At 38.2% G+C, this 14,277-nt stretch overlaps 1 protein-coding gene across 1 annotated transcript in view; it reads left to right on the plus strand.

Annotated features, from left to right (window-relative positions):
• GNL2 (G protein nucleolar 2) overlaps window positions 1-14,277 on the plus strand; it is a 22,810-nt gene continuing 8,533 nt past the window's right edge. Inside the window, exons 1-8 of the mRNA XM_077150250.1 lie at window positions 1-215; window positions 1,649-1,733; window positions 2,666-2,760; window positions 4,335-4,474; window positions 7,100-7,284; window positions 9,497-9,563; window positions 10,712-10,870; window positions 11,405-11,518. Coding sequence (XP_077006365.1) covers window positions 152-215; window positions 1,649-1,733; window positions 2,666-2,760; window positions 4,335-4,474; window positions 7,100-7,284; window positions 9,497-9,563; window positions 10,712-10,870; window positions 11,405-11,518 — 909 coding nt within the window. The 5' untranslated portion in view covers window positions 1-151. The remainder of the gene's footprint in view (window positions 216-1,648; window positions 1,734-2,665; window positions 2,761-4,334; window positions 4,475-7,099; window positions 7,285-9,496; window positions 9,564-10,711; window positions 10,871-11,404; window positions 11,519-14,277) is intronic.

Consider the following 14,277-nt stretch of genomic DNA (forward strand, 5'->3'; position numbering starts at 1 on the left):
GGCGAGCGGAAGTGACGCGTTTCTGCACACGCGGTCGTGCGTGCTTCACGCGGATCACTTCGGCTTGGCTTCGGAGGCTCCGATCCCGATTATCCGGCATAAACCAGACCCAGCACTCGGCCCCTGCCCCGTCCTCCGTCCCACCGGCAAGATGGTGAAGCCTAAGTACAAAGGGCGGAGCACTATCAACCCCTCCAAAGCCAGCACAAACCCCGGTACTGGCGGCGGGTCTCGCTGAGGGTGGAGCTTGGAGGAAGCCTGGCGGGGAGGGCTCTGAGGACACAGCGGGGGAGGAGGGGCATCTGAGTGGCATTGCTTGGAGTGACCTCGAACTGAGTGGCTTCTAACGATGGGAAGAGAAAGGAAAGCTACAATTAGGGTAGTTTCTTCGCTTGGGAACATGGCAGAGTTGACATCTTGCTCTTCTGTCAGAGCAGAGTGCAGGCGTTTAACCGGGAAAGTGAGCACCCAGGCCTGTCAGTCTTGGAGCCTCTCGGGCTTGAGATGCAGAGACTGGCAGGCCCTTTATACACGACAACATCGGTTCGCCACCGTAGCTTTCATCATTTAAGTGAGAGAGATTATAAGTTTGACCCTTGGAATCATCATCGCATCTGTCAAAAGCATAGAAACTCTGCAGAGCAAATACCTCGTTACAGATGTTGTGAGGGTTGAATATAAGTTTTGATGCGGTTCCACCCAGAGAATGAACAAGATCGCCTTTCGGGGGCAGTCCTTTCCATTAAACATGCTTGAAAGTTTTTGACGATTTTAATGCATATCGAATGTTTTCCTTGGTTGTTAATTATTCAGTTTGTATGGACTGGAGTCTTAGAATGATAGACCCAGAAAGGCCCTTAGCAGGCATCATTTTGTAGATGAGACAGCCAAAATAGGGGAGCTACTGGCCCTCCTGTTATTTTGGCCTGCTTTCTCCTCCACCAATTCAGATGAATGTTTTGAAGGACTGGGTTCCCAAAATGAGAAGCCAGGCTAGTGTTATTTTGCTTAAATTTAGTTTGTTTTTACATCCCTGTGATGTCAGGCAAGAATTACTGCCTATTTAACAGTTGGTTAAACTAAAATCAAAAGTTTCCTACACTTATGTACCAAAATTGTAGTCTCCACTGTGCCTTTGCCCATAACAAACCCTCAGTACTTGTTAAAGTGAAATACGGAGGCAGTTTGCTTTGTGGTTAAGAGCACAAATGGTCACCGACCAACTGTGTGCGTTCAAATTCTGGCTCTCCCATTTAGTAGCTGTATGATCTTGGGCAAGAATCTGACTACTGTGCCTCAGTTTCTGAGTCTGTAGAATGGGGGTAATGTATTTTTCTTTTTAGAATTTTTGTTTAGATTAAATGACACAAGGCCTACAATGTGGGCAGCAGAGTACCATAATGAGTGCTCAAAAAATATTAGCTATTGTCATTACCAGACACAATCCCATTGATAATCAAAGATTGGGTCTGTTTTGTTGTACCATGTAACTTTAAATAATAATTTTGTTGGAGCAAAATAAGAAGAAAGTAGAGATTTTATGGTGAGGAGGTAGCTTGCCTCATTTGGATAAGCTAGTATGTTTTAAGTGGTGACCATAATTATACTTCTTGGTTGTCAAATAATGTGCTATTTCTGCCTCTCCTAGATCGAGTGCAGGGAGCAGGAGGCCAAAATATGAGGGACCGGGCCACAATCCGGCGCTTGAATATGTACAGGCAGAAGGAGCGCAGGTGAGCATTTGGTGCTGCCATTCTTTCCCCTTTCCTTCATGCCCTTAACTTGTAGCTGGGACCTGTTTTTGTTCCCACCCAACATTCCCCAAATAGAGTAATATATTTTCACATATCCTTGCCATCAAAATTGCATGTGGGTATTGTTATGATAAATTGGTAATTGTTGGTTAAGGATATGGATAGTGGATGGTGAAAAAAATGTCACAATAATGGGAGGTCGTCTTCCTCACAAACTTGACCTCACCAATGGCACATTAAATTTTGACATTAGATACCTTTAACAAAGACTATAGGACTATAGAAAGCAGCCAGAAAACTTATTCTTTTAGAGCCAAACTTTAGATTGCAGCATTCTGGTACTTAGAAACTCATCACAACCCTTGAGTCCTGCTGAGGCAGCCTGTACCACAGAGACTTGCTGTATATGGCATTTTGCTAGCTGGTCTTAATTTGTTTGGTAATTAGATTCTTCAGCCATTCTAAAAGATGTGTCTAAAACACAAACGTCAATGAACTTAATTTGCCTTAGTCACCTACTTTGCAGTTTGTTTTAGAGTTTTGAGTTCCAGAATAAATCACCCTCTACTTAGAAGGCAGTTAAATCAGCCTTCAGATAATTACCCCAAAACTCAAGTATGTGACTTTTTTTTTTAAAGCAAACAAACAGTAAACAGATTTTTAAACATCAGCATTATTTGTTATTCATCTAGCAGAAATCATTATGTGCTCTGTTGCAAGAAGTTAAATGGCTTTTGGGAAATCTGTTTCAAATATAGAAGTACTTTTTGTTTACCAAAATCTGTACTTCATGATCATGTAAAACCCCCCCCCAAAAAAGTTCCTTTTGATGGAAAGGCTATTCTGTAAACCAAACTTTGCTGTTGCCTTTCTTCTATCGTCAACCAAAATCTGTTATTTCCTGAATTTAGGAACAGTCGTGGTAAAGTGATTAAGCCCCTGCAATACCAATCAACAGTGGCTTCTGGCACAGTGGCAAGAGTGGAGCCGAATATTAAATGGTTTGGTGAGTATTGTCCCCTGTTGTTTTTGCTGTTCAAGATTTATGCTGTATGGAAAAGAGTAGAATGTTCAGCATTCTAAAGGGCAGGAGCTTTTGGTGGAATGGTCAAGGATTATACAAGAAAGGGATGAAATATGAAGCCATAGTGGAAAAATTACTGAAAAAAGTAGTGTGTTGGTGGATTTCATAAAAAACTTCTTTTTGAAGAGAGCTCATCATTGTTGTAAGATAAGACCATCTTTAATGACTAGCATTAACAGACCTTGGAACTTTCATCTCTTGATTTCTGGTTGCTTAGAGAGATTACTATTTGAGAGGTGGCATTGCAGGCCTCTCTGTGTCTTTAGCTAACAGAATAAGTGCAATAAGTTCCTCTGGAACATCTTTTCTTAATGGAGTTGTGTTTGATGTGAGTGACAGAGGATCCTGGTCCTTCTCATGAATGAGCAGAGTATCTCCAGAGTCCCAGGGGGTTCAGAGCTTGTTCCTTTGGAAGCTTGGCTTTCATTTCAGTCTTGGCTTTTGACACATTTCCCTTAGCCACTGCTTGGTTTATGGGCACTTCAGATGATACAGATCCTTTGCTGGTCTGACTCTGACCTCTGTGCTTAGGGGCAGGTAAGAACTATCTTTGAATATCTTTTACATCTTTTCATGGGACACCACCCAGGGTACTGCAACACAGAAGAGTGTCAAAGAAAATTCCTTAGGCAAGGTATTTTGCGTTGTGGGTAGGAGCTCTGACTCTAGGTCCCGACTTCTTGGGGTTGAATTCTAGTTCTGCCATTTATGTGCATAAGTAATCGACAGTCTGTTCATCAATTTCCTTATCTCTAAAATGAGGATAAACATAGTAGTATCTCACAGGGACTGTTGTGGTAATTAAATATGTTAATACATGGAATGTGATTGGAATAGTGCCTAGCCAGTAGTGAGTATAATACAAGTACTTGATGCTGTCGTTATCACCATCATTGCCGCTGTCGCCATAATCATCATCCTGGTGTTTTGCATTTAGGTCATGCTGTTTAATTGAATGTTTTTTCCAGATGTCTAACTTAACATTGAATTCTCCTGGTAGTGTTATAGGGCTGGATTTTGTTCCCTTGCATAATTTTTGGTTAATTTGATAGTTCCTTCAGACCCTCAAAGCCCTGAAAATGGTAATTATGACTCTGCTTAAAGTTTCTGTGCTTTGAAATTCTCTGTCCATGTTAACTGATCAGCTATGATTGTCTCCAAATGTCTCTGCCAGATCTAGCAGGAAGTAGGACAGTTGTCAAATCTCAGTTCCATCCAGTGCTGTTTATTTTTCAGTTTCATCCAGTCAGGAAATTGGGCTTGGAAAACTATTGAAACCTTTTGTGTGTCTGGGTTGGTGGATTAGTTCATAGTGTATGAATGCAGGAGAGGCACTTTTTTCCTCTCCCTTTTAAGTTTGAAAATGGTGGGTGGATCAGGTGTTTGGGTGAACAGGGTTAATTTAAAATCTGCCCTTCACTTGCCATTGTGAACATGGATGCAAGAGTAAAAACGAATTATTTATTAAATGGCAACGTTCTTTATTTGTGAAACAGGAAACACACGTGTGATTAAGCAGTCATCATTACAAAAATTTCAAGAGGAAATGGATACAATTATGAAGGATCCATACAAAGTTGTCATGAAGCAAAGCAAGTTACCAATGTCCCTTCTCCATGACCGAATCCGGCCTCATGTAAGATGTAGGATGCCCCTTGCGATGGAATTGCTTGGGCACACTCCACACAGATCTCTCCCTAACATAATTGTCTTTTGTTTCTCCTTAAAGAATGTGGCTTTGCTGTGGTAGGAATGAACTTTCTGAGACTTCTCTTTTCACCCTTGCTAGAGGGCTCATCTTTAGTATGGATCACATTTTGTCAGGGAATTGCAGTAAAATACTGAGTAAAAGCAGAGGTTTTGGCATCAGACCTGAATTTTAATCTTTGCTCTACCTCTTCCTATGGCTTTAGTTAGGTTTAGCCTTGAGCTTTAATTTTCCCGACTGTACAGTAAAGATTACACACCTTGTTGATGAGTCCTTGCACATTAAATGTCTGTAAAGCATTTGGCACATAGTATACACATAGCATGTCACGTAATAAGAGCTAAATAGATAGTAACTACTAGTACTATTATATTTTAATTTGAAGGGGGTGCTAGGCAAACTTGTTTCATGGAATATCCATCAGACTGTAGGATAATTCACAGTTAGGATTGGGTTGGTAGGAGACATTTGGTGGTGTGTACTTTCAGCTGTTGTGAGAGCTTTGGAGATTGTTTTCAGCTGAAGGAAAGGGTGCTTTTCAGCTTCATTGATTGCTGAAATTTAAGTACAGTAGGGATGAATCTGACTTGTGTGGGGTTTCATGGGGAACCAAAGAAATGACCTAATGTTTGCCTGTGTGTTTTTACTTGCATTGAATAATAATTCCCAGAAATACAGTGAGTACGTAAGCTTCAGTTCCTTTATAAGGAGCGGAAGAAAACATGGACATGCATACATGGATTAAACAGTTCAAAGGAAAGTGTTTACTTGCAGAACAAAATAAAAATCAAGGCCTGGTTATTGCCTCAGGTTTTGTCAATTATGCTTTTGTTTTATGATGGGCTAGAAGAATGGCACCTATTAGTGAAATGACTGTTTGCTCTCAGAGAAACACATGAGTGTAATTCATGAACCACAGACAAGTTGCTCATTTCCCTTGTTCTCTTTGTCTCTTCTCCCTAAAGCTATCTTTTAAGCTATTGAATTCTGTTTATGAGAAGGACAGAGAGGTTCTGTTACGGATTTATGGCTTTGCTACCCCTGCTAGTTGTTCAACTGCTTCTAGAATTCAGTGCTTAAATATCTGATATGTTATGTGAAGCGGTGATCAACTAGTATTTGGATACAGAGAGGTACTCAGAGTGAAGAATTTTCCCTTTGACCTTAAAAACACCTTACCTATTTTATTTTAGTGTGATATCTACCACTCATCATAAAATCTAATTGAGATTTTTATGTACAATGAAGTCAAATCAGATGTTGATTTTAACTTTTGCATAGCCAGCTATATTTGTATTATAATTACTATACTTCCATTGCCATATAGTAAAAATACTGTAACATTTTACTTATGTACTTTATTTTATCTTGCTATATTACTGTATTGTACATATTAATGTATAGGGTTATAGACCAAAAAAAATGTATGTACATTGTACATTATCTGAGGGATTATTCCAGGATAATTTTGATAATGCATGATTTTACCCAGTGATATTAGAACCTAATTTCCGTGTAAAATGTAATTCCTCTGTTTGGGAATATTCCTTTGATGAAAGGTAGCAAGTAAAACAAAACTAATCACTGGGTTTGAGAATCTGAGAAAATGATAATAGCTTAAGGATCTTTAGATGTTGGAATGGGAATCTGTTAAAGTTCAGCAGCCACAGTGGTTGCTCTATCCTCCTGTGTTTAGGAGCTGGTGCTTACAGATGAACTGGTACTGAGGGCCAGAAGATGCTTTTGTCAGAATATTCTCTGCCGACTGTTAACATTCTGTTACATGATAGATCCTAACTCAAACTTTGACTTTTATCCTGCTTCAAAAATTCTTATGCCTGTAACTCCTTTACAGGCACATCAAGTTCCAGTTAATATCAAGTTCCTTTTATCACATCTAAACCATTTATTTTGGACTTTTGCTAGATGTTTTTCATCTGAAGACTTTCCATGTGCATTTAATAAAAATGTTACCTAAATTAGGAAAAATGTTATCTGAAACTAAACTGCATCTTACAAAACAAGCAATTCCTTTTAGCCATGAAAGAAATGAACTTCCAAGAAAAAGTTGGCATTTACAGTTGGTTTAAAAAAAAAAAACACACACAAATTTGAGTATGATTGTCCTTGACAAAATCTGTGAATTTGGCGAATTTTATGCACTTGTTTGAAAGCTCAAAAAAGTGATCAGAAAAGATAAGTTAACGTTCATCATTGTAGCCTTAATTACGTTTGACTAAAGTTTATGATAAATGAAATAAAGCAGAGTTTTTGGCAAGTCTTACACAACTATTCATATTTGCTTTATTTATATTACTTTTTTATTTCTCCAAGAAAGCTTACAGAACTTCAGAATAGAGGAACACGTGCTTATATTATTTAAATAAGCATTTCTTATTTGAAATCAGGCTGAATCCGTGTTTTTAAAGATTTTGATATGGATTGAGCTTTGGGAAAATAAAAGCAGAAAACCCCTCCCTGGTAGGTTTTTAACTTTTTGCTTTTCCCTAGTGCTTTCCTTAGTTTTACCTGTAACTCTCCTTTTCTCTTTAGAATTCAAAAGTGCACATTCTTGATACTGAAAGTTTTGAAACTACATTTGGCCCTAAGTCACAGAGGAAGCGGCCAAATTTATTTGCAAGTGATATGCAGTCTCTTATAGAAAGTGCTGAAACGTCATCCGAGAAGTATGACCAGGGCAAGGATCATGATTTGGTGACTGAAGACACTGGTGTAAGGTATAAGTGCATGCAGAGCTCATCATTTTCTCTTCCACAACAAAACATTTTCTTTAAACTTATTTTACCTATGTAGAGCTCAGCAAGTTAAGTCATAAATGTAGAATTATCCTGTTTCCTTAGACTAGAAACATTGGTGATATTGGGGCAGACTGAAAATAATATAAGGTGGTTGCTTCGCTGTTTGTTTTTATGGTAGGCTTCATCAGAGACAAGTCAGAAAATACAGTTAGTTGGGAAAATGTGAGAAAAAGAAAGTAAAAATTCATAATCCCACTACCCCTGGGTAAATATCAGGGTGTCCTTAACTGGGTGGTCTCGGGACCACTAGCGTCTCCATGGATGATGGCCTTTGACAAAGGTGACCATAACCCTCTGAAGATAAAATGGGAAGTTTATGTACCAGCATAAAGATGATGAGTTTTAGTTGTTTTTGTTTTTGTTTTGTTTTGGGAGAGGGGGCCAAGGATCCATACTTCATCATATTCTCTTAGGAGTCTATACCCAAAAGAAGGTTGAGTGTCAACGGCTTATATTTCCTTCTAGATCTTTCTTACACTCATTTTTTATTTATGCTAGAATACCTTAAGATTGTATTTTAACATGCTTTTCATTTTAGTACATTTTCCTAAACTATTAAGAATATGTTTCCATGTCCATAAAAATAATAATGTAATGGTTGATGTCCGAATAGTATTTTGTTTTAGCCTGTCCATTGTTGGTTATTTATTCTGTTTATAATTTATCCCTATGATAAACAGTGACTGAATTCTTAATGATTCCTCAAAGAAAAATTCTTACGGGGAAAGTATGATACCAGAGGTTATGCGTGTTTTTTTTTTAATTTTTTATTGTGAAAAATAACATATATACAAAAAAGCAATACCTTTCAACGTACATCACAACAATTAATTGTAGAACAGATTTCAGAGTTTGATGTGGGTTATGATTCCACAACTACCTGTTCCAAGATACTGAAGACTATAATCAATATAATAATTCAGCAGTCATACTCATTTGTTAAGTCCTGTCTTCTCTGTTATAACTCCACCTTCTCTTTTTTTTCCCTCTACCCAGTTTATTTTAACATTTGTTCCCCTTATTATTTATAATCCATATTTTTTACTCATCTGTCCATACAGTAGATAAAAGGTGCATCAGAACAAGGTTTTTACAATCACATAGTCACTTTGCGAAAGCTGTATCATTATATAATCATCTTAAAGAAACATGGCTACTGGAACACAGCTCTACAATTTCAGGCACTTCCCTCTAGCCTCTGTAATACATCTTAAACGAAAAAGGGGTTATCTATGTAATGTGCAAGAATAACTTCCAGGATAACGTCTCAACTCTATTTGACATCTCTCAGCCACTGACACTTTACTTTGTCTCAATGCTTTCTTCCCCCGTTCAGTCGAGAAGGTTTTCTCAATCCCTTGATGCTATGCATGCTTTTTGATATGTAGCTCCCACATCTCTTCCAGAACGTGTTTTACTTTTCCCCTAGGAGTGCTGGAGAGTCTCTGTTCCCCCTTACAGGTCTCTTAAATGAAAGGAAGATTTTGCTATCTTAGTAAAGATACATTGTTCATTTACTGCAGCTGTGTACTTCAGCCTTGTCAGCCCATTGCAAGGTTTGGGCCTCAGAGATAATTTTCAAGCCAAACAAAAAGAGGCAGCAAGTTTGTTTATTCCTAGGATGATTTGGACTTTCTAGTTGGTTTTTCACCTTGTCTGCTGATTTTAATTTTTTGCTTCTCCAAAAGGTGCTCTAGTTAATGGGGAAAAAATAAAACTTTTAATTTCATTTTTCATTTAGCCTTTGAAGCTAGTAAATAAACAGATTCTAAACTTTATCAGAAAAATTTCACTTACTTTGCTTGGAAGCTGTGGCATATAGACTATTCTGCTGATTCCATTTTATGAGACTCTGGGATATATTGTATTATTACAATCACTTCAGCTTGTTTTCAATCCATCTCTGTCTGCTTTTGATATCCTTTACCTTTGGTTCATTGTTGACTTTCCCCTGTAGAACCTCTTAGTTTTTTTTTCCTTTTTTTTCTTTATTTATTAAAAAAATAAAGAAACAAAATAAAACAACATACATAATCAGTAATTTACAATATCATCACCTAGTTGCATATTCATATATCCTTTTAGTCTTTATAGTGTTTCATTTCCTCATTTTGGGTGCTTTTTTACTTAGAAATGAAGCCCAAGAAGAGATATATAAAAAGGGACAGTCCAAAAGAATATGGGGTGAGCTGTATAAGGTAAGGCTCTTAAATTCTTGTTCATTGAGTGGTTCCTTTGACTTTCATTTTCTCATATGAGGAAACTGATTTTGATTTATTGAAGCCCTGTCAGATGCCCATTCCATCCCTCTGCCCTCCAAGAGAAACCATGTGCGGACTGCCATTGTTCTGAATAGCTGCATTTTTAAGGTTATTTGTAAAAGTAGTTAATAGCTACCTTTTGTATAGTTGTATAATCTCTATGTTGTTTTTGGATTACCTGTTAGAATGATACACCTGCTTAGATTTATCATACATGGGTAGAACCAGAGGAGAACTGTTAAGTTATTTTGTCCAGCCCTCTAATTTTATGGGAAAAGACAGCAAGAAAGGTTGAATACTTCACCCCCACACACCCAGCTCGTTAGTGGGAGAAGCTTTTTATATCCTGAGACCTGAACCAGTACTCTTTAACTGATTGAATTTTATGTCTATACCCTAACACAGGCACACCTCAGAGATATTGAGGGTTTGGTTTCAGACCACCGCAATAAAGCAAGTCACTGAACTTTTTGTTTCTCAGTGCATATAAAAGTTATGTTTACACTAAAATGTGACACGTAGACACAAAGTGAGCACATGCTGTTGGAAAAGTGGTGCCAATACACTTCTTGATGCAGGGTTGCCACAAACCTTCAGTTTCTTAAAAACAAAACAAAAACCGCACTAGCCACAAGTATAATAAAACAAGCCAGTTATGCCTGTAATATTCTTGGAAGCAAAGACCTTCAAGCACAGTCATATAACTAAACACTAACATAATGAAGGAAACTAGTACCATAAAGGGAAACTAAGTTTTCTTGCAGTACCCAAAACCTACAATAGTAGAAACTGTTAGAAGTTTAAGAAGTAAATGATTCTGAGCACAGGTAGTCATGAAGTGAGATCGTTACACATAAGCTAGTTTTCCTATTTGAAAGTCAGCATGTTTCAAATGCCCACAAGATGGAAACACTTTTGAATTCTGATCTCTGGAGACTGAGATTGGCTGCAGCCTACTTTCCTCAAAAGACTGTTTGGAACTTCTCTAAATATTATTTTATTTTTCACAGGCTCCCTTAAATGTCATCCCTCTTTCCTTCTGTATTTGTTCTGTACCAAACTATTTTGTCCCTCTGAATTTACAGGTGATAGATTCATCAGATGTTGTAGTTCAAGTTCTTGATGCTAGAGATCCACTGGGCACCCGTTCCCCTCACATTGAGACATACTTGAAAAAGGAAAAACCCTGGAAACACCTCATTTTTGTTCTTAACAAATGTGACCTTGTTCCAACCTGGGCAACAGTAAGTAAAGTTACTAATCCAAAATCCCAGATCCTGACCACCGAGCCCACTTGACTTGTGTTGACGTTGAATTATCAGTTAAAAAGTCAGTTTCATTGATTCTGGAATTTGGGGCATTAGTTAAAGGGTCACACTCTTGAAATTGGTGTCAGTTATTGAAATGTTCTTAGTGAAAACAAAACCAAAATGTGCTTCTTTGATGATAGGAAGAAGCACCTTTTTATCTTCCAACAGTTTGTATGGGGACAGCTGCAGTGCCCCCAAAAGATCGGTGATTGTGTGCCCCTTCAGAAAGAGACAGCTGTCGTAGACACTGGCCTGTTGTACATTGTAGTGAAATAATTGCATTTAGCTAACGGTGAAGGCATTTTTGGAATATTGTTTTGCTTTTATAAAACAAAAGACAAAGCATTAACTGTCATACTTCAAAAAACATTTCAAAAACAATTCCGTAATTCAAGTTCTGATTCTTCCCTGTGTTGTAAATAAACAAGTTACAGCAATTTATCAACATCTTTTCTTTTTTTCCTTTAGAAACGTTGGGTTGCTGTCCTCTCCCAGGATTATCCAACACTTGCTTTCCATGCAAGTATTACTAACCCTTTTGGCAAAGGAGCATTTATTCAGCTTTTACGGCAGTTTGGAAAGGTAGTGAGACATGATCTTTTCTTCTGGAGTTGGTGACTGTGGGTCTGTGTCAGAATTTATCTTGCCGCTGTGGGACAGAAAGTTATCAGTTTCCTTTCCCATATCTTCTTTGTATTGAGAAAAGTGTGTTCTAGAGATGCAAAGATTTACAGAGCTTCAGGATTATAAAGGATTCTGAAGTGTTTGCTAGCTCAACCTTTGCCCCCACTTCTTGACCAGCATTGCTTCTCTTTGTCATCTCCCTGATACCTGATGTTCCAGCCTCTGCTTAAGGTTGGACTCCTCCTCATGCTCTCCGTGCTCCTGGGTTTTTAAAATGTTCCACTCTTCTCCTCCTTCAGAGCCTGTGTAGTTTCTGTCCCCTTGTCCTGGAAAGCACCCCATCATAGCTCAAGCAGCAGATCCCTGACCAAATGTCAGTTCCATGGGGAAGCCCTGAAACACAGTCACCCTGTTAAATATTCTTAAAGCTTCATGTACTGTACCTATAATTTTCGTGGTTGTCTAATTATTTGATTAATTCTACCTGGCTTCTAATGAAAGACACATTCCCCCTGTCCCACCCTTCCCCGCGTCCCAGAAACAAACACGTTCGACTCTTGGCTATTGCTTCTGTTACTTTCTGCCAAATTCTTAATACATGTGTATGATTCTATTTCTTAATCTGTGCCCCCTCCCAAATTGAAGCTCCTGCTATGGAAAATGAGGATTTAGCTTTTTTACAGCCATCTTCTCTCCACACATACTTCCCTTCCTCACTTTTCTCCATATCATTATGAAATAGTGCTTTTTAAGTCATTATTCCTTCAGGGTTTACAGTATTCTCTTTTATTGATGAATCTTAACATGCAAACAGTCTATGGTATTCTGACTGTAAAATACGAGTCACAGCTGGTCTACATAGTATGCTGTGATTGTAATTCCTTTCTAAGAGAACCTCTTATTTTCTCTGGTGTTAATTTGCTCCATTGTATTTGTCTCTATGACTAACATAGAGTGGGGACTTTCAGAGTGTTCACACAACAGCCTTTGATCCTCCCCCTCCAGTTTGGGCCGGCTGCTCTCTGGGCCTGGTACGTAGTCCTTGTTCTGAGATTTCTTTACACCATCCTTCTGGGAATTCCCACGACTCTTTTCCTTCGTGGAATCCCTTGTTCGTTGGATTCCTTTTCTTCTTTTTTCTTGGTTTACTCTTTCCTTTTGGTGGAATATAGTTTCCAAAAGCTTCCTGGGAAAGGGGTACTTGGAAGAAACATTTTTTGAGACCTTGCATTCTGAAAATATCTTATTTCTACCCTCCCACTTGATTGATGGCTTGGCTGAGTGTAGAACACTTAGGCTGGAAATCATTTTTTCTCAGAATGTTGAAGGCACTATTCCATTGTCTTCTGGCTTCTGATGTTACTGTTGAGAAATCTGAGGCCACATTCTGGCTACATATACTTTTTGACTGTGATCTTTTTTTAATTCCTGTTCTGAAATTTCACAGTGATGTGCCTTGAACTGGGTCTTTTACTTTAGTCAGCTTGGCGTTCAGTAGGACTTTCAGTCTGAAACTGTCTTGCATTGTTTATTTGAAATTTCCTTTTCCCTTCCGTCATCTTCATTCTCTTACAGGGATTTGGCTTTACCTCCTAATGTAGTCCTTGAATTTTATCATCTTTTTTTTTTTTTTAATTTTAGTTATGTGTGTGGCATTTTGCTCTACTTTCTATGTGATTTTCTTGCCTAGATCTTCCAGCCCTTCTACTGCAGAATTTATTTTGCCTGCCGCTTTTTTTTTTTTTTTTACTTTTTTAACTTTTTTTTATTGTATGATATGACATATATACAAAGCAAAAAAAGAAAAAAGAAATAGCTTTCAAAGCACTCTTCAACAAGTGCAAAGGACATAGCCCAGTGTTTGGCATGGACTACCATATCATCTCAAATTTTTCCTTCTAGTTGCTCCTGAAAATTGGAGGCTAGAAGGAATGTATATATTTTTTATCATCATTTTTTTTCTTTTTTGTGAAAAGTAACATAAACAAAAAAGCAATAAGTTTCAAAGCACAGCACAACAATTAGTTGCAGAACAGATTTCAGAGTTTGGTATGGGTTGTAGTTCTACGATTTTAGGTTTTTACTCCTTATTGCTCTAAGATACTGGAGACTAAAAGAAATATCAATATAATAATTCAGCAGTTGTATTCGTTTGTTTAACTCTACTTTCTCTGTATAATTCCACCATCATTTTTTATCTTTCTTCTATTCTTTAGGGGTATTTGGGCTATGCCCTTTCTACCTTTTTCATGTTGGAAGGGCTGTCGATAGTAAGGGGTCAGGAGATGGAACTAGCTTATGTTTTGGAAAGGCTGGCCCCTCTAGATTTCAGGACTTATCTGGTCCAGGGACCTATCTGCAGGTTGTAGGTTTCTGGTAAGTTACCCTAGTGCATGGAAAGTTTGTAGAATTTTATATAACGCCCTGGGTATTCTTTAGGATTGGCAGGAGTGGTTTTAGTTGGGGTTTGGCAAATTATGATAGGTAGCAATGTCTAACTGAGGTTTGTGTAAGAGCAACTTCTAGAGTAGCTTCTTGACTCTATTTGAACTCCGTTAGCCACTTCTTTTCCCCCTTTGTGTCAGGATGGCATTGTTGATCCCATGGTGCCACAGCCAGACTCATCCCTGGGAGTCATCTCCCATGCTGTCAGGGAAACTTTTACCCCTGGATGTCATGTCCCTGTTAGGGAGGACAATGATTTCACTTGCAGAGTT

The sequence above is a fragment of the Tamandua tetradactyla genome, chromosome 2 (genome assembly GCF_023851605.1).
Source record: "Tamandua tetradactyla isolate mTamTet1 chromosome 2, mTamTet1.pri, whole genome shotgun sequence".
In the NCBI taxonomy this organism is placed as follows: Eukaryota; Metazoa; Chordata; class Mammalia; order Pilosa; family Myrmecophagidae; genus Tamandua; species Tamandua tetradactyla.